We start from the raw sequence: 27442 nt of genomic DNA on the forward strand, positions 1-27442 counted from the left end.
CCTAGACAGCATATTAAAAATAGAGACATTATTTTGCCAACAAAGGTCTGTCTAGTCAAGGCTATGGTTTTTCCAGTGGTCATGTCTGGATGTGAGAGTTGGATTATAAAAAAACCTGAGCACCTAAGAATTGATGCTTTTGAACTGTGGTGTTGGAGAAGACTCTTGAGAGTCCCTGGGACTGCAAGGAGATCCAACCAGTCCATCCTAAAGGAAATCAGTCCTGACTGTTCATTGGAAGGACTGATGCTAAAGCTGAAATTCCAATACTTTGGGCACCTCATGCGAAGAGCTGACTCATTTGAAAAGACCTTGATGCTGAGAAAGATTGAAGGCAGGAGGAGAAGGGGACGACCAAGGATAAGATGGTTGGATGGTATCACCGACTCAATGGACATGAGTGAGTAAACTCCAGGAGTTGGTGATGGACAGGGAGGCCTGGCATACTGCAGTCCATGGGGTCGCAAAGAGTCCCACACGCCTGAGTGACTGAACTGAACTGAACTGAACTGGGCCAGACTTACCTGCTGGTCTTGGAGAGTCTCCTGGAGAGGCTGGAGGCTGTCACTCACTCTGGGGACATTCAATTACGGGAAAGCGGCAATGGCCATATTGACTCATTAGCATCAACACCACACCTGGTCCTGCCGAGCAGTCTACGGTACACGCGCTGGTGCTGGGACTCAAGCCAAACAACTTAAAGGGCCAAACACAGCCCCGCCCATCAGCAGACACGCCCCTAGACACGTGAGGGCTCCATGTGTGGGCCAAGCTCCAGCTCCACCCACCAGGGACAGGTACCAGAAGCAAAAAACTAGGATCTACCACGCAGGTCACACCTTAACCTGGGACCTGCTGGGTCCTGACCATGCCCACTAGCAGGCCAACCCAAGCTTTGGGACCCCCCCATACCCTTTACTCAACTGTATCAGCAAATATTCTCCCCCTATCCGCATCCCACCTTCCCCACTCTGACCCAAGGAAAAATCCGAAAAGGGTTCTGGGCTCCCTGATCTGCAGCCAGACTCCAGGAAACAGCTCTGCTGCCAGTGGTCTTGCACTAACCCCAGGACCTGGCTTCACCTCCCAGTGGGTGGGCAGCAGCCCAGAGTCTTTGGGACCCTGAGTCTGCCCAGCAGTGAGCCAGCACTACCCTCTGGGGCCCCATAGGGTTTCTCAACCAGCCACCTCTTGACTAGGCTCCACTAAACCACAGCCAGCAGCATCCGCACAAGGTAGGGCCTGGCAACCAACCAGACTACAGACCAACTCTGCCTACCCTACCACCCAGACACATACAGTTTGGGTGATGAGGAGAGAGTGCACTGCTGGGATGCATAAAATGCCTCCTGCAGAGAGCCACTTCTCCAAGGTCGAGATATGTAATTAACCTATATAACAGACATAAAAATACAAATAGCAACTTAGACAAAAGATGTGGCAGAGGAACATGTTCTAGACAAAGGGATAAGATAAAACCCTAGAAGAACTAGTGACCTGGAGACAGGAAATCTGCTAGAGAAAGAGTTCAGAGTAATGATGGCGAAGATGATCAAAGAACTCAGGAGGGGAATGGATGCAGGGAGCAGGAAGTTAGAAGTTTTCAACAGAGAGTTCCTTGGACAGAGGAGCCTGGCGGGTCTGTCCATGGGGTCTAAACGAGTTGGACACAACTGAGGGACTAACCCTAGAAAATATAAAGAACAACCAAATAGAGATGTATGATTTGGATTGTATGTAAAGTACTCTACACCTAAGGCAGGTGTAAGGAAAAAAAACTTTTTTTTTTTTTTTCCCTCAGAATACCTTAGAATATGGGCTCAGGATTTAAGGTGGTAGGTGAGCTTGCTTGTTATAGTCCTTGTCTGATAACTAAGAGTTTTATGGTTCAGTTAAAGCTTATGGAAAACATGGATAAATTAATCAGTATTGTGAATTGTATGAACATGCAGAAGATAATGGACTAAAATGTTAGATAAATAATGAATTTGTATTGAGATCAAAGATAAGGAAACTGGCATTCGCTGGATATCTACCAGGTGTTACACAAGAGGCTTATGTATTTTGCATTTGTTTTCCCATATAATGCCACAACCAGCTAATGAGATGATAGTACCTCATTTTAAAACTTCAGAAAATGAGGTTCAGAAAAGTTGAGTGAATACCAATGGTCACAAGTCTATTAGGTGTCAGTGACTAAAGAGCTGTCTCCATATATGAGCAGTCATTCTGCCCTGTGTTGTATGCTAAGTTGCTTCAGTTGTGTCAGACTCTTCGTGACCCCATGGACTGTAGCCTGCCAGGTTCTTCTGTCCGTGGGATTCTCCAGGCAAGAATACTGGAGTGGGCTGCCTTGCCCCCCTCCAGGGGATCTTCCCAACTCAGGGATTGAACCCATGTCTGTTTTGTCTCCTGCAATGACAGGTGGTTCTTTATCACTAGCCCCACGTGGCTCCTGCGCCATGCTAACCTGCAAAAATCACTGAAAAAATTACATAATCCTTTTTATTTGTCCGAGTGATTGGAGCAAACAATTTCTACATGCCTTTAGAATGTCAAACATTTATGACTTAAGTATGAGAAACTTTTGTTTTGTTTTTTTTTTTTTTACTGTACTTACCAATGCTGAGATGTCAAACTAGCCTTCAGGCCTGGGAAAAATTGTCTAACTAACATGATATCAAATATGTCTAGCTTAAGGTACAGAATTACTCTATTACCTTAAAGCACAGTTCTTTTCTTTTTCTGAACTGAACTATTAGTTCAATATCAATTATAGCAGAAGGGCTAGCCCTCTGGATATGTATATAGTTCATTAACAATATGGTCAGTATTATATACAGCAAATTAGAAACTGGGGAGCAGGTTTAATGAGTGAAATGATTCCATATAAATATCCAAATATTAAAAATTATATATATGTGGATATATATAAATGAGGATGAAATCCTATTTAACTGCCACCTGTATATTTCTTATTACAGACAGATGACCATTAAAATTAACATTAAAATATATTTCCAATGTATATATTTGAGCCATTCAAATACATTTTAAAAGACCACTTTACCCTCTGGGCTTCCTTGGTGGCTCAGATGGTAAAGAATCTGCCTGCAATGCAGGAGACCTGGGTTTGATCCCTGTGTCAGGAAGATACTCTGGAAAAGGGAATGGCAACCCACTCTAGTATTCTTGCCTGGAGAATTCCATGAACAGAGGAGCCTGGCGGGCTACCCGTCCATGGGATTGCAAAGAGTTGGACATGACTAACACTTTACCCAAGATCTCAGCTGAAGCTTATTTGATATTTTATCATTTTACTTAACTCTTCTCCCTCACCCAAAATTATTTTGTAAATGATGAAAAGCCACCCTGAATTAATGAGAACATGCTCGATATTACTTTTCTCATTTGTTTCACATTTAGTTGGATAAAGTGAAAACATTTCTGTTGAAAAGAATCAGTATACTTCTTCAATTAGGTCAGGGCTTCCTGCCATTTAAAATTGACAGAAAAAGCAAAATGTACCAGACTGCAACACTGGAAATAGAGCTATTAGGCCTCCCCAGGATCTCTGGTCCTAGGTTTGACCTCAAGTCCCTTCTGCCCAGAACTAGTGACTGTTTCAAAGGGATTTCACCACTAGCCTCATGAGATAGAGGAAAATAGCAGAAAACTTCCAAATACTAAAGTGAGCCTGACACCATGGTGCAATTGGATGCATTATATCATCAAAAGAAAGAAGCTCATCACGAATAAACACCTTTTTTAAATACTCAGAGGTAGGTTTTATGTGACTGCTCTGAAGATGGTCAAACATAGACATAAGAATAAAACAGATCTAAACATGAACTCACAACCACATCTTAAGGAAATAAAGTCATGTAGAGATGTAGTTAAGAGGATAAGCTTTGAAGTTAGAAGATCTGAGTTTGCATTCTAACACAAACATTCACTAGCTGTGTGACCTTGGGCAAATCTCTAGCTCTCTCTAATCCATAATTTATTGAATGATTTGTAAAAGAGGGATATAAGACTATCTCTCACAGATCTGAGAATAAATGGAATGATTTATGCACACTGATTAGCACATTATTTGGCAATAAGTAAACATTTTAAGAATATTAAACATCATGGTTATTGTGATTTTAGGAACTTAATTCAATCAGAGGCACAATCACTTTAAAGGGTTTCCCCCCCCCCACAACCAGGTAAAAGAAAAAAAAACAAAAATGTCAACACCTATCTAAAAGAGTCAATGTAACCAGACCATATAAAATAAATGACTGCTTTGCCATTAATTTCTTATGGTTTATTCCCTGGTTTTATGTGCACCTGTTAATGACACCTTAGATGGAAAATAATAACCACACTCATAATTTAGAATTCCAATGCTTTTTTTGGAATAGTCAAACTATCAATATTTTAAACATCCACAATTTATTCATTAAAAACATACATGTCCCAAAAGAAATTATATATACATCATCTAGCAAAACCTATCTTGTAAATACTGTATCTTAAATAGAGAATCATCATATGGGTATTTCCATTTTCATATTTTTACCATAGTTTTCAGATAAATTCGTTAATTATTCATAAATATTCATTTGTTTTGAAAGTTATGGAAATGTGCAGTTGTAGCTTGCTGGAGAGTCACATAACACTTTTAGTCTCAAGTAAGATGTGATTGGCATTGTTTTCAGAGATCATTGCTCAAATGATAAAGTTCAGTGTTTATGCTCAAAAAAACAATCAGCAGAGTGATTTGGTTGTATGTCATTAGTCATAAACTCACTCTCAATTTGTAAAGAGAAATAAAAGGAGCTGTGACTATAAAGCCAAAGGCAGGAAAAAAATCTAAATTGCGTCATGTTTAGGAGTATCAGTCTCTTAAGTCAAAACAGAACTATGAAATTGCATTTTATATTGTCAGGTAAGAAAATAATGTTTTCTAATTGTTAACCCGGGGTTTTGAAACCTTACAAATGTGAAGTTTATTCTCAGAACTGCTTAATAAATAAGTAAATTAATGGATAAATAAAATAAAGGGTAATGTCACACAGGGAAACTCTTGATGCTCCTTCAGCGGCTATTGTTAAGAATACATTACATTTGTTGTGTCTGAACAGAGTAAGCAATTACTGCCCAGAAACAAAGGTATTATGAAATAATCTTGAAGTCTCCCTTCCTTGAAGATTCATTTCTAAAATAACTTCCCAGTAACACTTCTCCTTCAAAATTCAGAAGAAACCAAGCCCAACTCTGAATGTGATCTTCAATTATATATTTCTTATTATTTCAATCACTTGTTTTAAGTTTCAATCATATAAGCTGATTGTGTTGCAAGCACAGTCAAGGAACACTTGTAGAATCAAAAATGCATGAGTGGTATAAACTGGCCATGTAAATTTTTCTCTTTCCTTACCAGAGATACAACCGTATCAGAAATGTCTCCTCTGCTAGAAATCCTCCTGGGAAAATGGCTAGGAAGCTCACCAAAGTTCACACCTTGTTCACCAGAAGAACTGCATAGAGGAGTCCCATCTTTTCTTTTCAGCACCTGCTGCTACCTAGTCCAGGGGAAAGAAAGTGCTGAAGGGACAATTCCCACAGCATCAGGTCATTTCAGTAAATGCTTCCAGAAACACAGCACCCACCTCCTCTCTGCTACAAACTCCCATTCACAAAATCCGAGGAGAGAACTACAAGTCGTCCCTGGTTCCCTGGAAATGTAGTTAGACTGATGTTCAAACATACCCTCCTTCCCTCAGTGTATAATTATTCGTGGGTGGAGAGCCACCAGGGAGGGTAATAGAAGAGGAAAGAGAAAAGAAAAAAAAAAAAACTAGAAGCAGGCTTTGTTTGACCTGACTTCTAAAAATCTTTCTGTTCATCTTCTCTCGTCCCCTCTCTCTCATTTTTCTAATCCAGAGAATGATGGAGTTACAAGGCAAGGGAATGAATCCGGAAATAGAGATACGACGCTTGCCTAGAAATGATCTGGGCGAATTATTTAAAGTTAAATACTCCTGGTCCTAGGAAAACAGCATAATTCATATTTAAAGGAGGTTATCTTTTCTCAATCATGACATAAACAAACAGTTTCCTCCAAAGATTAAAAACCCGGTTCCAGAGCGCGTTCTTGCTGTCCTCTAACCTGCAGACTGAGGAGAGGTGGAAAGCGCTGATAACCTGTCAAAGTGCGAAAGACTCTCTCACGCGGGTGGCCAATTCCCCACCGGCCAGAGCTCTTCCCTCCTAGCCCTCATCATTCGTGACTCTGCAAGACACAAGGACCCAGACGTGTGGGAGTGCGTGTGAGCGAGACAGGCGAGAAGAGAGTGCGCTTTCCACATGTGGAACCCTCCACCTCCCTGTCTCATAGCTTGCATCCATTCATATGCATGCAGTGGTTAAATATTTGATCAAAGGTGGAATAGTTATACTGATCGGTTGTATTTTTAATAGGCAAACCTTAAAATAGAGGGTTCGTACATTGCAAGTGTGAAGAGATTCTGAGGATAGTCCCTGTGCCTCTAACCCTTTCTACTCTTCCCTCCCCCGTCTCTACTCCCCCCCAAAAAGGGAAAGCTTGCAGCAGATTGTAGAAGGATTTGAGCCTGCAGCTCAGAGAAGGGGATTAGGGCCAGAGCGGTGCAAGTTAAATTGTGCTGCAAATAAAAAATGGGCGGATTGGTCTCCAGATCCAGAGGCTGGTACCACCTTCCTTTCTAAAATAAAATCTCTCTGGCATGAAGTCACCGCCTATTTCACATCCGGTTTGCCCTGGGACGTATTACTACTGTCTTGGTAAAGAAAAATCTTTTGTTGTATAGCTGCAGATTGGAATATAGGGAAGCATACTCGGGTGTGAAATCTTCAGCAAAGGAGCACGCAGAGTCCATGATGGCTCAGCCCGCTCAGACCGAGTGAGTGAGCGGCGGAGCGAGGACGCCCCTCCGCTGCCGGCGCGCCCGGACTCGCGGACTCGCGGACTCGCGCCGGCTTCCAGCTCTCCACGATTTTCTCTCGCAGACTTTTCCCGGGTCTGGAGCGATCCTGTGCCCAGAGGGGGCCCGAGGTAAGTGCGGCTTCGGACCGCAGCACGCAGAGCTTTGAACGTGCCTTTTCCTTGCTGGAGAGACCAGAATGCAATAGGGAAAAGAGAAAGAGGGAACAGGACAAGAACCTGATCACATAGCAGGTAGACACAACGAATGTTTTTCTTTCAGGGTTAAAACCGCAGCGGTCTAGGAGCATTATCGTCGTTATTTTTATTTTCTCCGTCTTCTTTTCTTTCCTTCCTTTGGCAGGCAGATTTGAATGTATTTCGCGGGGTGGGTGGTGACATGTTGTTTTGGTCTTTTTTTTTTTTTTGGCAAAAGGGAGCTGAGGTGAAGTGGGGAGGGGCGTTGTGGGGGCATCCTCTAAAGTTAAGACGCTGGTATAGAAAACCTGTCTCAACGTTGCATATCTTAGGGAAGGCACGCTCCTGGCTGCAAAAAAAAAAAAAAAAAAAAAAGCCTCTTTTCTCCTTTCCGGTGGACGCTGCTGAAATGCCCTCTGGTGTAGGGGTCTCTCCCATTCTGAACACGAAAAAACTCAAGTTCTCATTTGATGTGGGTGGCATGGGATATGGGTGTTTGGAGTGTGTTTGATGAGAGGAGGTTGAAGGTGGAAAAGGGTTAGGAGACAGCTTAGCGTTTCTTTTAAACTATTATGTTTGTATTTGCAAGAAACTTTCTTACTCAACAACTCAAGTGCCATGATAGGTTTGTTTTCCTCTTTTTAAAATGTCAGAAGAGGACAGAAAGCAATGGTATCTTGCTTTGGGGTTTTTGTTTTGTTTCATTTATTCCTTCGGGAATTACTCTTTTTTTAATAAAGATAAACAAATATTAATAGGGTAGGGGAAGTTGTTTTTCCTTCATAACATGTTGAAGATTAATAAAAGATTAATATAATTATGCAATTTTGATGCAATATTTTAACATGAGGATATTTATCCAATATTCCTTGTCCTATTCAGCTCTTCTATGTTAAAAGCAGTCACTAGTTTAGGGAAAAACTATGAATCTCACAGTTCTTATCTCTAGATCTAGACTGTCCACTTTAAGCACCTTAATTATGTTTCATTGCTTACATTGCCATTTGGAATTATTTTTACTAATATAAATGATCCCAGAGAGTGCGGAAAGCATTTGTGTAGATGTATTTAAAGGCATACCACATTAAACTATAGAGTGTCTCATAAAAAATATGCTTTAAAAGACTTGCAATCCATTAATCACGGACCCTCCTGAGGGATTCAGGGAAGTGCTAACAAATTTTACCTTGAACATTTTCATAACTGGAATCAATTATAGCACATTCAAGTAGAGTGTTACCATATCTTCTCCTTCTCCAGGTAGTGCACTTATTTTTAAAAACTAACTGCACAAATAGATTATAATTTTAAAAATTCTCTAAGCTTTCCAGACTCCTCCATTCTTCCAGCATCCCACTACCAAGTCTAAATTCAGCAATCAGACGGTGATTGATTGCACTTTACCTAAGAGGGAAAAAAAGATTCCCTTATTCATGCAAAGCAAAGCACTCCAGTTTCCATCTGTTTGAGATGAAACATTTTCTAGCAGCAACCCGGCAGAATCCAAGAGGGCTTAAAAGATATGTGTAGGCATGTTTGTGTGCATTTATGTGAGTGTGGTTTGTGTGTGAGAGACCAGCACATGGACTGACTATAAAGTGTGTCCTTTAGCCCCACAGAAGCATTAGTGAGCATATTTAACAAGGCAATCACAGGCAGAGAATTACAAGCACGACTTCAGGATTCAACAGTGTATCTCATGATTTTTTTTTTTTTTTAAGATAAATAGCAGTTGCTTCTGAAATCAAGGTGTATCCAGAACCTCAAGATGAATTCAGTCATCAAAGCATACTAACCTACCCCATCACAGCCCCCAGACATGCTCTCTCTGTTGCAGACACCAGCTGAAGATTTTTAATGCACAGTGCAGTTGTGGGAACTCAAATCAGAAAGGTCAAATTTATCAGATGATAAACAAGAGGAAAGTAATTCAAACTATACTGGAAATATAAAGCCTATAGAAAAAAACAACCCAATTTTATGTTGAGCAATATTATCACCTGAGAGCATTTCAACTTGTATTCTTTTACAGGAGAAATTAAGACACTTATATTTCTGAATGGAGAAATGGAAGGGAAAGTGGAGAATGGATGGTCCAGGTTTCCATTGCTTCCAATGAGGTGTCATATCCCAGTGAGGTCATTTCCTGACTTCAAAGCATTTATCTGAACTGCCTCAGTCAGCCCTAGTGGTTATAACCTGATGTTTCTTGCAAGAGACATTGATCTCTACTTGTTCTACTTTTCAGCTGCACAAGCCCGCAATGAAGAAAAGTCCGGGTCTCTCTGACTACCTTTGGGCCTGGACCCTCTTTCTGAGCACACTGACTGGAAGAAGGTGGGGACCCTTTATTTTAAATCTGCATGAGAATTTCTGTAACTTTTCATTTATTCTTTCAGAGTGAAGAAAATTAACCTTGGATAAATTCATGACTAAGGGAATTAAAAAAACTTAACTGCAATAAAATTCCAGCTAATAAAGTGGAACAGTATGAAAAAATAATCATCTTATTTGCATGTTAGTCAGAATACACTTAACACGCTTTTGTTAAGGAATGTGTTAATTCACCATTTAATTCTTAAATTGAACTTTTCACTGCTCAGTTGTAACTGAACAAAACATGCAGTTTCCTAATTCATAAAAAAAGTTACCCCAATTAATATCTGCATACTATGTAAGTTGGTTTTCCAACAAGAAAATTTCTAACTAGTTGCCAAGATCATAGAGTAACTTCTGACTATGTGCAAGGAGAAACTTTAGAATAATATTTTTAATTTGAATGTTAGAATTCTTTATAAATGCATGTGCATTTTGTTTTGAATCTATTACTTGTATAACTAATAGAAGTAGAGTATACTAGACACATTTAAGAACAGAAGATAAAACTGAACTTCTCTATTTAAGTTTACTGTGGATACAAGTTATGAGAAAAATGTAATAATATGATTAACTATATTCAAAATATTAGCTAATGATCCCATCGAGCATATAGATACATTATAATAGCAAAGATATAAATGACCAAGTATTTCAGATTCTCCTTTATCTGCTTTTACATTTCTAGTGTAATCTATTCCTGTGGCCAAAGTCTTAGCCATACTATAAAAATGCAAGATTCTCCATAATGTAATGAAAAGTGAATCCTTACAAGTTAAGGCAGAGAGATGGAATAGTCTGGAAATATAAGGACTTAGGAGGATTTTTTTCAATTGAGTTGTCCATTTTTAATGTTTGTTATTGTGCATGGTGAATAATGACTGCCAGATGAACAGGAAATGTATTATTGTCAGATACTCTTAATCTGAGGAGTAAAAGGTTCCTCACTGCTTTTGAAAAATTATATCAAGTGTTACTATTGTGATGACCTGTAGATGGAGTTAGTGCACAGTTTTTTATTATATAGTGGCTCATACGGAATCAAAATCAAGTACTGTATCTGACATTTCTCTACAAATTATAAATTATATATTCAGTTTAGGAGACATTACATTGGCATGAGTGTTTAACAGCAAATAAATAATCTTGATCTTTATCTTAGGCTTATTCTCTGACAATTACATAGTAAATGAGAATTAAAGATGAAGTATAACCTGATTAAGAAAATCTCATAAAAGAATGATTATCATTCCAGTTGGCAGAGCAGAAATGGTTTGCTGGGAGGGAGGGAAAAGACTCTTTTGGCATTTGTATTCCAGTGCAAACAACTGGTGAGAACAACATTTATAAAATCAAACCAGGGGGAGAAAAGCCTTTCCTGAATTTGAGATACGCTATAAAAACAAAGGAAATGCAGGTAAAGGTAATAGACCACTCCATTTTAGGGGAATCATATTAGCAATAATCTAATATGCTCTGTCATGTCACTTCACCTCATCATTTCCCCCCTTCTTATTTTAGTGCTTATTCCTTAGAATACTTGATCAGGCCCTATTCACAACTCAAAGTGTGCTAGCATTTCTTCTCTACCTTTATCAAGATGACCTTCTAGTATCCTTGAAAGATGCATGCATGGCAGTAGGTTTTGTGACAATGAGTTTTTAAAAATAATTGCCTTCAGAAAACTATTTTTGCTTTACTGCTGTCATCTGCTATGAAACATCCTAGAAGACACAGAGCTTGTTGAAAATTTGATTTCAGAAACCAGGAAGATCTTTAACTTTGCAAAAAGAGAGTAAACCCTCAATCTACATGGTATTAATGTTGAATTTGTGATACTGTAAAACTGTTCAAAGAGGCACATTTAATATATTTCATATTCATGAATAGATTTTAGTTATAATAGCTAATTAAAATTTTATCAGAAAAGTTTTGCATTTTACCAATATAACATTAATTACCTAAACAACAGTGTTTGTTTTTTAATTGATACTTGATTATATTTCTTGCTTTTGTCAAATAAGTGAATTTTGGTTTCAACTGTTACTATTTTTCTTAGATTGATCAGTAATATAAACACACAAGTAAGAAACCAAAAGCATATTACGCAGAAAGTATGAGAGTGATATTTTTATGTCAGTTTTTTAGTTTATACTCTATATTCATTTTTTCTCAAGGTCAGAGCTATCAATGAAATGTATCCGTAAGTGTGATCTATCCTAAAATAGAAGACTCTTCTCCCAAAGTATTTTGGAAGTGTCATCTTAATCATTACATAAAATATGACTTAAGGAGCATAGATAATAATGTGATTGATACAATAAATACAGCATATTTGAACTGTGATTATTACATGATCAAAATTCAAAGACTAGTAATGATAAGGGATTAAAAACTAGACATTCACATAGAAAGAATTAAACCGAAATAATTACTCTGATATAGAAGAATGAAAATAATGTTTTAGACTAAAAGTTAAAGAAAACTGGATTCTAGTTCAAACTCTGCTCACAAATAGCTGTGCTTTCTTAAAACAGTAATCCTGCATTATTGCTTAGTAAAACCATAAGTTAAGAATATTGGCTCTTACCTTTTCCAAGGTATATTTTACTTCTAAGACCAACAAGGACAAAAATTCAATTAATTAGAGGTTTGAATAGACAAATTATAAAAAGTTTTGGTTTATTGGTTCATAAACCTTAATGGAAATAGAAATTACACACTGATGTGAACAAATTATTATCATAAGTAACACGTTCTATCTATTTTTCTCATTTAAACACCTTAAAGAATGTAAAAAACCACAAAAGAAACATAGGAAGTGGACGAAGGGAGGGATGTTGGTAGATGCAACTTTAGGATTATGCTACATATTAAATGAAAACAGAGCTATTAATTATTTTGGTAGCTCATAAATACATTTTTTTAATTTGGGAAGAAGTTTCCCAGATTTTGGTTTTTCAGTAGTGTGCATTAATGCTCTTGCTTGCCCAGAGAAAACATGCATTACAACTCTGTACACACAATGAGCATTATAAAGGTAAAGAGACAACTCAGGTCCTCTAATTTTCCTTCCATAGTTAGAAATATTAGAATATAGAGCATATCATCTATGAGAACAAATATAAGAAAATGTTAAGAATTAAGCTATGATTTTTTTTTTTTTTTTTACTTTACCAGAAGGAATTTTCAAATTAAGACTCAATAGAAAGGAAGTTGAAAAAATTGCAGAAGGCTTTATTTGGAAAAAGGTTTTAGTCGAAATGTATAATTTAGCTATTGCCTCTAATATTTCAGCTATGGACAACCCTCATTACAAGATGAACTTAAAGACAACACCACTGTCTTCACCAGGATTTTGGACCGACTCCTAGATGGTTATGACAATCGCCTGAGACCGGGATTAGGAGGTGAGTAGCATCATTGTGTTTTATTTTAGAGAACAATACTAAGCTTTACTATTAAAGCATTGCTTCCCTCTACATGGTAAAGTAAGAAGAGAGACAGCATGTAGTGTAATGACTCATCCTATTTTCAATAGATTGCCCAATGTTAATTCAATTTTCCATGGTCATCCCATGCACATACTCAATGTGATAAAAGGCAATTCAAACTTCTCATAATGTCATGAAAGTAATGTTACATTTACTTGACATTCATAATCGTTTGTAAGTATGATTTGATTTTACAAGGGAGAAAGGCAGGTAATAGTCTCCCTTCCAACCCAAAGACTGCACTGCTATTTCATTCCACCTTGCTTTGTTTGCATTGGATTCAATTAAAATATCTCTGAATCTGTTGCTGTAAACATTTCTTGTGGAATATTACAGACGGATCCACTATTTTGTGTTAGATTAACCCCATCTCTGGGACGAAAGGTGAATGAGATAGATGGTAGTATTTTTTATCTCGGTGCATTTAAACTGTAATTTTCTATAGTAAAAATTTATTTTTCTTTGTATACCAGTTAATTGGTTTACTAATGAATTTCTACTCAGGAAGAAGATAGCACTTAATAATACAATATTTATAACAACAAAAGCAAATAGTACAAGACATTACACATGTATTTAAATAGCCTTTGAATAAGATAACCAACCTATCTTATTTAGTTAAGCAAAGAATAATGAAGTCAAAACAAAATATTGATCTCAGAGTAAAACAAATGAGGCAAAGAAATGAATTATTGTTCAATGTCACATAAGAAACAAAGGTTAGAATGTATGACTCCCAACTATAACTTATGCTGTACTTTCTCCAGAGCATTTGTTGAAACTATTGAATAGCAATATTTAAGTTACTATGAAATGGCAGTTTTAAGAAATTCATCTCTTCTCCATCTAGACAGCAAAGATATGCAAAGAATAAGAAGCTTAAGAATTCAATTTGTGATTTTAAAACAGAATGGTATCATGGATTTAGAATCTTCGTTTTAATACTTTAGGTAGTGTGATCACAGGGGTATGGGTCGTAGGTCTGCTTTGAGGCCGCCAAATGCCATTAATGTCTCAGAGGTTTAACGGAAACTCCTTTGTCAAAGGCGCAATTCAGAAATATGTCAAAGGTCTTACCAGATGTCCTTTCCTATCAATCTCAAGCATTCGTTCTAGGACATGCTATACAAATTCCTCCAGGTTTGTTGTATTCCACTTGGTTTCCCCTTACGAAGTTCTTTGAAAAAGTATTAAGGAATAAAATGTATCAGTCACAAAATAGAGTGCATAAATGTCTGTGTGCTGTATTAATATAAAATCTGTGTATATCTAAACGTCTAGAGTGGTTTCAGGAAAATTGTTCTTAGTTTATAAAATTTGAAATAAATTGCAAAGACTGCAGGTAGGGGAGGAACAGACAAAAAGAAAGTCAGAATAGTGATAATAACTTTTACAAATGGGCATGCATCTGATTTCTTTACTTATTCATCTTCCTTCTCCATATCAATCCATAGAAAATCTTTAGAATTTTATAATATATCTAGAAAATCTTATCTTCATTCTAGTTTAGGAAATTGCGTTTAATACTTTAACATGTGAATATGAGTATCCTCTTTTAAGTTCTGTGCATAGTTTTAAGTTTGTTAAACAATTTTACACACACACATACACACACACACACACACCTTCTTTAATAATCAGCTATGTGGTCGTATTGTTATTTGGAGTACAGATAACACACCCATGACTGCTCATTTAAATTTAATTATGTATAATAACTTTAATAAATGTGTATGTTAATTCTTTAATCAAATATCATGTAAGTAGGAAGCATTTCACCTACTCCTCATATGTATACCTAAATCTTGGAGAGCCACAAACCTGGAAAATATATAATACAGACTCAGAATGAGTTGAAAAGCTACTCTTTCAAGACTCAAGATAGTAGTGAATTTATGATACAGAAGCAATTACATTAATTCAGGCAGCAATTTTCATGGAATCTAATATATTATCTATTTAACCCCCTCAGAATAACAAAAATAGTTATGTAAAGAACAGAGTAATGGTAGGCTAAATATAGATAAGATATATTCTTTTTAATTGAAGTGAATATAATGTCCTCTACCATAGTAGAGGATTCAAGGGCTCAGGAAAAAGTTTTAAAATGGGCCTGCTTTATTCTTTTTAAAAAGGATTTTCTGATATTTGTGATTTCTGGAAATGGTGATTTTGAGGTTATGCTAGACATGAAAACAAATTTAAAAGTAGCCTAAATAACTCCTCTATTTCTGTTTTATGTGTCATTCTAGAACATACTGCAATTCAATCTGATGGATTTGAGATTTATGAAAAAGTTTTAATACTAACTTAATTTTTGTCATTTTTTGGAGTGCCTTTTCAGTTTTAAGTGTTTATTACCCTATCTCCAGAGCCATTTACTTGTTTAAGTACATTTTGAGAATGTTCATCTGCCTTTAGAAAAATACAACCTTAAATATTAAACACGGTTTTTAGATATTTTATAAACATAATCAGCTATAGAATTAGAGAAAAAATGTTAACATCATGCATGATATTTGGATGCTATAAATTGAAATTATCTATTACATACATTTCTACAGAATTATTTAATTCTATGTCTTTACCATAGATTTCTGGTAAGCTAAATTTAACATGCATTGTAGTAGCTCTCCATTATAAAAATCAATTTTTTACATGATTCATTTGCTTTTCAATGCAAAAACTACGTAGAGGCAATACTTGAAAGATTATCATTAGCTTATAAATGGGGTAAAAATTTCCTCATAGTAGGTTCATGATCACAGCTGGAATAATCTTTTCTTGCAAGAGAAAGGAGCCCACTGTCTTTCTTTATTATGATAAAAGTCTGGTTTTATAAAAATAACAACATTGTGCAGAAGGCAGAGATATTTTGTTCTGAATGTCTTGATAAAATATAGAAACGTGATAAGCTAAGACTTGAGACTAATGTAGGAAACTCTAGTACGTGCAGCTTCATCATGACCTGTTTTTTAGAAACACATACAGCATCCAAAGGTGTAACGTTACTCTTTGGAAATGTACACCCTAGATCCAAAAATTAAGAAACAAATATATAACATGGTTCATCCACATGATAGGAGGTTGCAATTATTGTATAACTGTTTAAAAAAGACTATCTTTTCAGGGTCAAAAGCAATCCTTAGGGGGAAAAAAAATTAAGGACAACATAAAAAATGATATCCTGGAAGGCTAATTTAAAAAAGAAAACACTAAAAAGGATAGTGTGTGGAATTCTAGTAATATCCTCTATTCAGGGACATAAAGAGAAAAACATTTGGCAAATTCATATTTTAAGTACAAAATTAAGAAAGGAAGTCTTTAAATAAACTTGAATTGAAATAGTCTGTAGCCAGAGAATAAAATCAAAATTGTCAGTGATTGTTGAGTTCATTCTCATCTAATACTGCCTTCTTTGAGGGCAAGGTGTAGAGAGGGCTCCTTCTTCCTTGCAACCAGGGACCGAAGAATGTTTTTGAAAGGCTTGTGCCTAAAGCATGGTTACCACAAAAGAATAAAATGGTTGAGAAAGGAGAGGATATAAAATCCAGAAAACAAAAAAGCAAAATAAGAAAGGAAAGGTTAGAGCAGAAAGGAGAGCAAGAGGGTATTGAAAGAGGGTATTGAAAATAAGGAGAAAGAATAGAGAAAAGTGAGAGAGCTGGAGAGGCAGAGGAGAACAGCTAGAGAAACTGGTACGGGAGAGGCGTCTGTGTTCCGAGTATGGCTAGGCTAAGGTGTTCCTTGATTAATCAAGATCCCTCTTTTCATTTTAAATCAAGACCAAACCAAACACCTTCTGAGGAAATCTTTCTCAAGGTTTCTCCTTATTGGCTGTGAATCTAAAACTAAAGAAGCCTAAATTTTCTCCAACTTTCTAAAAAATTAAACGATGCTCCCCCCCACCGATTACACCTATCTGGGTACAATTTCAGCCACTATCACATTGGCTTTCCCTGCACTCTAGGAGTAGGGGTAAGAAACCAAGATCCAAAACTGCATTCTGAAGAAAGTTTTCAGGTTTTTAAGGAGAAGCAGTGTCCTTCCAGTAACATCTTTCCCGCCCTCTCTGCCCCACCATTTAGACAGGCTGCGTCTCTCTTTGCAGTGAAAGAATACCCATGTGTACTCATCACGTGACAAACCCAGATGGATGGGAGAAGTAAATTGGTAGGTAGGGATGTAGGTAGAGAATTGACTTTATTCCTGATGTTGTTTAATCACTGAGTCGTGTCTGACTCTTTTGCAACCCCATGGGCTGTCCATGGAATTTTCCAGGCAAGAATACTGAAGTGGGTTGCCATTTTCCACTCGAGGGGATCTTCCTGACCTAGGAATCAAACCTGAGGCTCCTACCACGTCTCCTGCGTTACAGGCGGGTTCTTTACCACGGAGCCACCAGCAAAACTACTTATTTATTCCTACTATAAACTTAACATATTTAGTTAAGATTTTCTTCTTTTTCCTGTGTTACAGAATTGGGTTGTTGTCGTTGTTTTAGATTTTACTTAATTGAAGCTATCAGTTAGATAAGTATTTATAACTGGAATATGGCTGGGATTTCCTCTTAAGGTATTTGAGCACTGATATACTATTTGATAAACAATCTATGCCTCAAAGCATACTCCTTATCTTCTTGATTTTCCCAATTTTTGATTTTTTTATGCCTGTATGAGACCTTTTAGACTTCCTCTAGCCTAATTATTGCAGGAGATCTCAGCTTTAAGATAATAAGTGTCTCCCACCAGGCAAGGAGACCGGACTGGATATGAGTGCTGCTGGCAAAGCGGTATTGGCTCCTTGGGGAATTAACTTGGCATCTTGGGTTATGTTTCTTTATGTCAAAATAATTCAAGGTGGAACACTAAAGCGTGCTCTAAGGGGAAAAAAATCAGATTAACTTCTGTGAAATTTTGTGCAACTTTATAAACTTTAGGTAACTAGACTTTATCTCAAGGTGAAATCTGATATTCATATCATCTTTTTTATGCTTTTATATGCTGTGTGATGTTGAAATCAGAGGCAACCATTTTATCCATGTTTACCTAACTTAAAGCATACATTTTGTATTTATATTCAAAAGCCAGAATTTCAAAAATTTAGAGGACAAGATATTACGTCACAATATATTCACTTTCAATAAAAAAAGATCGTAAACTACTGACAGTACCCCCAAAACAATTTAAAATATTAGACTTCTCCAGTATTTGTTATTGCTGTTGATACATTTACTTTACCAATTAATAGCTTTTCTTATTCACTTTTGAAATTCCACTCTAGAATTCTTCTTTTTGAATTTGCTATAGCTTTGTCTGGTGCTTTTAATGCAAGGTGTGGAGCAGATGCTCAGACTTTGGCTTAATGCAGTCTATTTCCACTGAAATACTATATCTAGACAGTCCATAATTCAATTGAACTTTAGAGGAAGAGCAGTTACCAAAGACACAAGAAGAACTGCTAAAATGAACAGAGAACACCTTTTAACCTTTACTGGCTAAGAGATCCAGTCAGCTCATGAAGCCAGCTTGTCTAATGAATCCAAATGAGATGCCCAGAGGAATGTTTTAGCATGTTTTAAAACTCCCTGTTTCCATTTTTCCTTTTTGTGTATAGATCATTGTGCCAAGCACTTCCTAAGATAAAATGTAGCCTATGAGACTATGCTCAGGTTATAAAGGCCAAACTATTAGTAAACGACTGCAGTTTATATTTTGTGCAGTTACTTTTGACCTTTTTATATACTTAACATTTCCTCTCTTGATACTAGAATGAATGTGAACTATTCAATATATATATATATATATGTGTGTGTGTGTGTGTATAAATATATTCTTTAGATGGTCGGTGTTTTACAGCTTGAACTTGAGTTCTGAATTTGAAAAATTGTGCTTGCAGTGTTTCTGAGTTGAGAATCTTCTTGTTCATAGTCACGGACTCTGCCATTTTGAAAAACTTAAAACCGAGTCCTAAGTGGATGTCATATCCCTCCAAGATTATTATCCTCATATAATTAAAATTCTATAATGGGAACAGAAAGTATGATGCCTCAAAGCTATTGCATATTAGGCAATTTTGATCAAGACTTATACAGACTGAAAGAAACCCATTTCTCCAATACAGCAATCACATCCTTTTCTAAAGCTTTGCCCTCTCCCAATAGAAATGCCATGATATGAGGAGCTAAGGAGGGACATTCTCAGTGGAGGAGAGATGAATGTCTGCTGTAATATGCTTTACCTTTATTCCCTGGGAGATGCTTATATCATCTGAGTTCGGGAAATCTGAAAACACAAAAGGACCAGGTATTGGCTAGACATTTCAAAATGGGATTTTCTACTCCATATCCAGATTTAGCAGTTGCATCACCAACTTTAAGTGGCTCTACAGTAGCAGGTAGGGGAAAATGGTAAAGAGTTAAGGGAATGGAAACGAAGGACAAGGAGTAAAAACGCTGCTCCAGGCAGATTGGCAGGGAGCTGAAACATTGTCCAATGCTGCTGCTGCTGCTGCTAAGTCGCTTCAGTCGTGTCCGAACCTGCGCGACCCCATAGACAGCAGGAATATAAATTGATGGTTATGTAGTGAGCTCAAAATATTTTCAATTTCTAAACAGGACCATTTCAAAGTGGGGTTTTAAGAAATACTTTATTATAATGACTAATGCTAGCCAATTCAGACCCCATATAGTGACTGCCTCTGTGGATTAATAGCAGCAAAGTAGCTTGAAGGAGGCAATAAACCTCCTTCATAAGTTACAAGCACACAGAACTGGGTCCAGTGAATATTATTCTGAGTTCCTATTATTCTGAGTTCCTTAGTAGACAGCATTTCTTTTTTTTTTTTCCCATGGAGTGCAGCCTACCAGGCTCCTCTGTCCATGGGATTTTCCAGGCAAGAGTACTGGAGTGGGTGCCATAGTATTGTCTACAAGGCGATAAATGCTACAGTACACCTCCTTGCAATGTGTATATTTTTTCTGAAGGTCTAGTTCCTTTAGAGTTCTGCGTAGCTAATGGTTTTGTGCACCATCTGGTCTTAAAATCTTTCATTTGGTTTTATTTTTATTTTTTTTTTTTTTTAACTTTACAATATTGTATTGGTTTTGTAGACAGCATTTCCATTGAAAATATGGGCAGTGCCATATTAAACAAATTGTGGTAATAGGAATCCCTAACAAAATACCACCTACAATTCTTCACTATTGATTCCCTCTTCCATTTAAAAAAAAAATTAGTCACTCTTACAATCCACTCTTTACAAAGTATCAGTTGTCTTCTTAAACCACAAGTAACATTATTTCACTTCATTACCCCAAAGCTTCTTATTACATTAGAACAAAGGTCACCTGCTTCTATAAAGAGCTCTTTAAGTGTGGACCCTCTTACCTCTAGAGTGCCATCTTATACCATGATCATCAGCATCACCAAGTTCCAGATGCATGGACTTTCTTAAACAAAGAGCATTTATTCTCATCTTTGCTTTATTCTTTCTTTTATGCTTTAGATCTTTGCTTTATTCTTCCCTCTCCTTGAAATGTCTTTGCCTGGATCTGTTCATCCTTGAATTTTTCTCACCTTCTAGGTCACAAGTCAAATGCCATCTCTTCTTTCAGAGCATTTATAATGATCTGACATTAACTAGTGTAATTCGTGCATATATGCTTATACACAACTATGTATAATTCTATCTACCTACCTACCTGTTTATCTGTCTATGTTTCTAACCTATTTACCTAAAATATGTGCTACCTAAGACTATGAGATATGCTGCAGAAGAACAGGAACAACTGCACTTTTGTTAACCAGTGTATTAACTGTTATCTAGAAAAGTGCCTTCCTAGCACATAAAAAACTCTCAATAAACATTTGTTGACTAAATTAACATACGCAGAAAATACATCTATTTGACTTTCACTCCAATAGAATGGAGTTGACTGTGCACGTATTATTTCTTCACTGAAGAAGTAATAAAATAGTCTAAGAGACGTTAAGGGATTGCCTAAAATCACATAGCTTGTTCTCTAGGAAAATCTGAGTTAAAATCCAAGTGTTTTGACTCTTAATCCAATGTGCTTACTACTTACTATACTACACTGCTTTTCTGATTTTTGCCTCAAGCGCTAATCATCTTTTTGAATTATCACTTCAAAACATCTGTTACTTCAATACTTATCAGCAGGATATCAACATTGTAGGAAATCCCTAGTAAAAACAGATCTACTGCTGTCTAGCTGTTACAGAGGTTATAACCGTGTATGTGCATATGTGTATGCATATATGTGTGTTTGTGAATATATGTGTGTGCACATAATGTAATATAAATAATATGTATATGTTGTATGTGAAACATATCTTTGAAGGGGGAGCTTGTTTAAAGAATGATTTTAATCATCATAAACAATTTACACTGATGTACTGTCTTAGATATCCTTAATCACTGTAACAATAACCACCATCATAATTTCATTTTATATAACTCTATTCCATCTTTATCCTTTGAAAACTTGAACACTGTTATACAGTTATACTAATTCTAAAGAATCTGTTGATTATTTTACACTGGACAGAGGATTATTGTGACAAAAACACTGGATTGGAAAAAAAATTACTTGCTGATTAGTCTCTGAACATTTCTTCCAACTAAGTTATTTTAATTGATTTCCACTTGCAGACAGTCTCCTCATTACATAAGAGGTTCATTCATGTATAACTTTGGTTAGGTGTGTAATCTTCCTAGCTAAACTTCATTAGAAGTTCCTGCCTCATGTTGTATGCTCTCAAATAGAATATTTCAAGCATAAAATTCTTTACTTTTCCCATGTGATCCATAGAAAGGCCTTGAATACTTTCTAGATATTTCTAATAACTTCAGAGTCTAATGCTAAGTCAATAAAGTCTGGTATTAGAGCATGTGATTTAAATTCTATTGTTCCTTAAATAATAAATTTTATATATATGTATAAATATAAAATTCTTACTGGAGGGGAGGGGGGGAGATGACAAAGTTTTTCTAGAATTGGGAAAAAGAAGGTTCCTCAACAATTGCCTTAGCTCTCAGCCAAAACACATGAGTGTGAGTGCATCTTCCATTTAAGCCTGGTTGATCTGAAGAGGACTGGATTTCAAACCACCATTATTTTGTCAAAAAGCAAGTTAAGCATGGCACTATTTATAATTTGGCTGAAGTTCCTTCACAATGACCCTCTAGCTTGAACCTTTGCACTCCAGATTATAAAATGTTTATCTTAAAGCAGAATGACTTCACATGCCACTTAAGGACTCCCTGGTGAGCTGAAATGAAGGACGGTTTTGGTCAAAGGATTCTATTCTTTGCCACTGAAATTGTACTCAACTGAGTGAGAATGTGGTTTGAGGATAATCATTAAGTATATATTTGAATAGAAAAAACTATGTAAGGGAATACATCAAGATATTAACAGTGAATTTATGTGGATGGTGATATTTCAGGGTATTTAAATTTTAAAAACATTTTACTGAAGCGTCTCAACTTAAATTATGGACTTATATTTTTTATTAAGTGTTTTTTTTTTTTTGTAAATGACATAATATGTTATATTGGGCTTATGCTTACTCTAAAGCTTTTGTAATGTTTTACAGTAGCATTCCCAAGTGAGTTTTGGAAACACAGGGGTAGATGACGTTGACCACATTCATTTAAAACATGGTTTGTTAGAGAAATTAGCATGGTAATGTCCAAGACATATCTTTCAGCAGCATACATAATAAGCAGTTTGACAGCAATGGTAATTTCTTTTCCCACTATATATTCACTGATGACAAATAAAAGAAAACTACTTTAACACGTGACAAGGGAGCTATATTAGAAGGGAAAGTATAGAAAGTGAGTCTTCTGATTATCTTGCTTCCCCCAGGTTACAGATGGAATCATCTGCTAACAATCTAAAAACAACAGAGAGAAATATTCTGTATAGTTGGCAAGTTCACTTCTTCAGAGCATTTTATGATAGAACAGAGTTTTAGAAAAATTTTATTGGCATATAGTTGATTTATAATGTTATGTTAGTTTCCAATATACAGCAAAGTGAATCAGTTGTGCATAGACATATACCATTCTTTTTAGATTATTTTCTCATATAGGCCATTACAGACTATTGAGTAGAGTTCCCTATACTATATAATAACTTCTCAGTTATCTTATTAGTTATCTGTTTTATATATAGTAGTGCGTATATGTCAATCCCAATCCCCCAATTCAGCCCATACCTCCTTACCCCCTGGTAACCATGTTTGTTTTCTACATCTGTAACTTTATTTATGTTTTGTAGATCAGTTCATTTGTATTCTTTTTTTAGATTCCAATATAAGCGGTATCATGTGATATTTGTCTTTCTCTGACTGACTTCACTCAGCATGATTATTTCTGGCTCCATCCGTGTTGCTGTGAATGGCATTATTTTGTTCTTTCTATGGCTAATATTCCATTGTATATATGTACCACTTCTTTTCTATCCATTCCTCTGTTGATGGACATTTAGGTTGCTTCCATGTTCTGGCTATTGTACATAGTGCTACAGTGAACATTGGGGTGCATATATCTTTTCAAATGATGATTTTCTCTGGATATATGCCCAAGAGTTGGATTGCTGGATCATATGGTAGTTCTATTTTTAGTTTTTTTACAGAATATCCATACTGTTCTCCATAGTGGCTGCACTAATTTATGTTCCCACCAACCGTGTAGGTGGGAGGGTTCCCTTTTCTCCACATCCTCCTCAGCATTTAATAAAAAAGCATATTGGTTGCCCCTAAAGCATCTGGTAAGCCAAGATTTGAAAAGCTAGCTACCTCGGGGAGTATTCATTTTCTCCTAACACTCCCGAAATAGATAATACTGATAAAAGAGTCCAAAAGAATTGTCCCATGCCACGTAGCACTTGCAAGTCTGAAAACAGGGACACGTATTTCCCCAAGTAAGTGTGCATTTAATGATAGGTCCCTGCCATAAAAATAAAATGAAAGAAAGGAAATAATCTTACTTCCATAAGTGTCACTCAAAGCCATAAGATATTCATCATAAACCTTATAGCTTGTAATCTGGAAAGAACTGAAATTCAACTTCAAGAACAAAATGAGTTGTTTTACTTGATCTAGAAAGGGAAATCTTGAAAGAGAAAGGACGAAAATGAGCCCAATGAATAGATGAATTCCAGCTTTTGTGACTAGATAGCATGTTTTCATTGTATTATGATTTTTAATTGAAAGTCATTCTGACATTCTAATAAAGTGTGAGCTCTTGCTGGACTCTTAAGAAATAACAGATATACAAATATATATTTCCATATATGTATATATGGAAATAAAGTGTGCAGTAGAGAGAGAGATGTATGCATTGGGGAATGACTGCTGGAAAAGGTGAGAAGAGTAACGTGGTGTGGGAGGCAAGTGGCTAGTCCATCAGACTTAGTGCTGACAGCTATTCTCTTAAGCTCCGCGGTTGCTGCAGGACGTTGGATGTTAAAGTTGAGGTTGGAAATGAGTTCTAAAACCACAACTCTATTCTCTTTGTCTCAAGCTATGTTCTTTATTTTGAAACACTGATCAGTAAACCCCACATAATTATTATGTCAGCAGGCTCATTTAAGCATTTTGGAGCCAATGAAATTTTGGGGGGTAGGGAACAAAACCTAAAAAATAATGGATTGTTTATGGAGGGGACTATCTCCACCTCAAAATTATTCTATCATTTGAGATACACATTATGTGTATAACATGACTTCCACAAGCCAAATTTATACTGAACGTTTAACTCTTTACAAGTGAATTGCTAGGGGATCAGATTTTTGATTTTCAAATGAACTTATTATTGCATGTATTGGGTCAACTTTTTAATATACTATACCAAAGATACAAATATCCTGATCAATGAAATGAATTGTTTAAAATACTGGACTGTTATTTCTCAGAGCTAAAGTTGAAAATTAAAAAGTCATCTTTTTCATTCTCACCTCTCAACAAAGGTTTCCTTTTATACAAGCAACATTAAAAAAAAAATCTATGTTGGGTTGTCACCAAACTACATACATTTTATTGGTTGATATATATGCCTCAGAGCCACTAACATAAAATTACATTGAGCTTGAAATGGAATCTATTAAATGAACTTTGCTGTACCATAATATGTGCTTCTTGTCCTCAAAATTGAAGATACTTGCATAGGTTGTCAGATTTTTTTCCCAGGGAGTAATTTGGATAATCCACTTACGATTTAATTCCAGAAAGAAATCGTTTATAAAACACACCCTTGAGTGCTTAAGCCATAATAAAGCTTGCTACAGTACACTATATACATCCCAAGTGTAGCCTAAATACCTGGAGAATCCGGCAGGCTGTATAAGAATAGTTAAGCTTAAATCATACCCATATGCTAACATATTTTTTATTACAACATGAAATGGTTTGGTATCATTCAGGAAAGTGTGTCCATTCTTACAGAATCCATTAAGAATCATCTGACCTCTCCATAAAATCTGTCTCCCAGAGTGGCATATTTAGGCTCCCTTCTCCATTGAAAAATATTCACTGTGAAATTTCATGTGTAAGCAGTAAATTATCAGGACTACACAGTGGAGCAATTTTAGAAATAGCTAATCAAAGCCAATAAATTTCCCATTTGGGTGTGAGTATATGGTTGTGAGATCTAATAAGGGCTGTTGATAGACATTCACTGTCCCAATTTCCTGCTTCATCAGAGCGTGTAACTGAAGTGAAGACTGACATCTTCGTCACCAGTTTCGGACCCGTTTCAGACCATGATATGGTAAGTGACTCTGCAATTTTGGTTTTTCTGGAGTATTTTCTAAATTTAACTTTTGAAAGGAAAAATATGGATTAGGTTTTTAGGAAGTAATTTGCAGTGCCCTGGGTATATCTTTGTGTTTCTCTATGTGCATAATAAGCAATATATCATACATATGTAATATATATATATATATGTAATATATGTATATATAATATTTACATAATGGAAAATACCCATTTACTTTTCAGGCCAGGCCTGTTTATAGTTATCAACGACTGCAGTCTTCTTTTGTTCCATCACTGAAATTATTTCTTTGCCTTGGTCTATGTTTTGTGATTCAAATAGTGTGAATTACCTTATATTTCAGTTAGGAGGACATATTGATTGAAGAATGTTCGCTTTCTGGATCGCCAGGACTGTCATAGAATAGCTGTAAACACTGCAATTTCTGAATTATTTTTGGTTAAAAAGGAGAAATGTGTATAAAAGCTGAGCAAATACTTGACCAGAATTAGACTGAGGAGGAAATAACACCTGTGGGAAAGGTTCGGCTTCACTGCAAAAGGCAATCATTAAATTATTACCAAGAGTGAGAATAAAATGAATACATACCTGCTCTCTCTTTTCCCAATCCAAATGAACATGATTTTCTCCTCTATCTGATGGGAATTGGTAAGTCTGTAGAGCTCTGCAGATATTATATAATATTTCTGAACTCTTGACAGCCAAACTCCTATAGAAGCAAAAAAGCATAAAGAGGCCATGAGACACATCATTACAGTTATTTTGAAGATACATTAATTAAATACTATTTTTTGAAATATCTTTTTGTTTACACCATCTTAAAAGTCTTCTGATTTCCTAATAGCTCAGATGATTCAGAATAAATGTTAGAGAAAATAACAGTTTATACCAGCATTTCCCAAAGTGTGGAAATTCACAAGGCACCCAGAATGGCAGGGTTAGAGCTCTGACCAGTCCCGAGGTAAGGTAAACTGCTGAACTGCATTTAATCTAGTGTGTTCCAATCATATTTGCCCTAAACCCTTTTCTTCAAGTGATGCTTGTTGACATTCTGTGACTCAAACATTGGGAAATGCTGACTTAGGATAATTAGATTTTGTTGTTTTTGTTTAGTCTCTGAGTCATGCCCAACTCTCTTGCTACTCCATGGACTGTAGACCACCAGGCATCTCTGGCCATGGGACTTCCCAAGCAAGAATACTGGAGTAGATTGCCATTTCCTTCTCCAGGGGATCTTTCCAATCCAGGGATGGAACCCACATCTCCAGCATTGACAAGTGGATTCTTTACCACTGAGCCACCAGTGAAGCCCCAGGATAATTAGATGCTTTACACCTAAGACAGGTTATGAATGTAACCTGTACAGATTAGAGTCAGTGGAGCATAGAAGAGATAGCAGAGTGGTAGGTAAGAATACAAATTTCTGAACCAGAATGCCTGGGTTTATAATACCAGTCTTTTTACTAGACAAGAGTGTATCTGTCCTTGGGGAAATTACTTAATATGTCTCTTGCCTCAGCTTATTCATGTGTGAAATGGGAGTAATAATAATAATACATCATGGAGTTATCACAAGTATTAAATGAACTAATACATGAAAAGCACTTAAAAATCA

At 36.3% G+C, this 27442-nt stretch overlaps 1 protein-coding gene across 1 annotated transcript in view; it reads left to right on the forward strand.

Annotated features, from left to right (window-relative positions):
• The first annotated feature begins 6832 nt into the window (after positions 1–6832).
• The window catches only part of GABRA1 (gamma-aminobutyric acid type A receptor subunit alpha1), a 56160-nt gene continuing 35550 nt past the window's right edge, over positions 6833–27442 (forward strand). Inside the window, exons 1-4 of the mRNA XM_014476314.2 lie at positions 6833–7084; positions 9399–9487; positions 12824–12936; positions 25754–25821. Coding sequence (XP_014331800.1) covers positions 9414–9487; positions 12824–12936; positions 25754–25821 — 255 coding nt within the window. The 5' untranslated portion in view covers positions 6833–7084; positions 9399–9413. The remainder of the gene's footprint in view (positions 7085–9398; positions 9488–12823; positions 12937–25753; positions 25822–27442) is intronic.

Source organism: Bos mutus, chromosome 7 (genome assembly GCF_027580195.1).
Source record: "Bos mutus isolate GX-2022 chromosome 7, NWIPB_WYAK_1.1, whole genome shotgun sequence".
Classification (NCBI taxonomy): Eukaryota; Metazoa; Chordata; class Mammalia; order Artiodactyla; family Bovidae; genus Bos; species Bos mutus.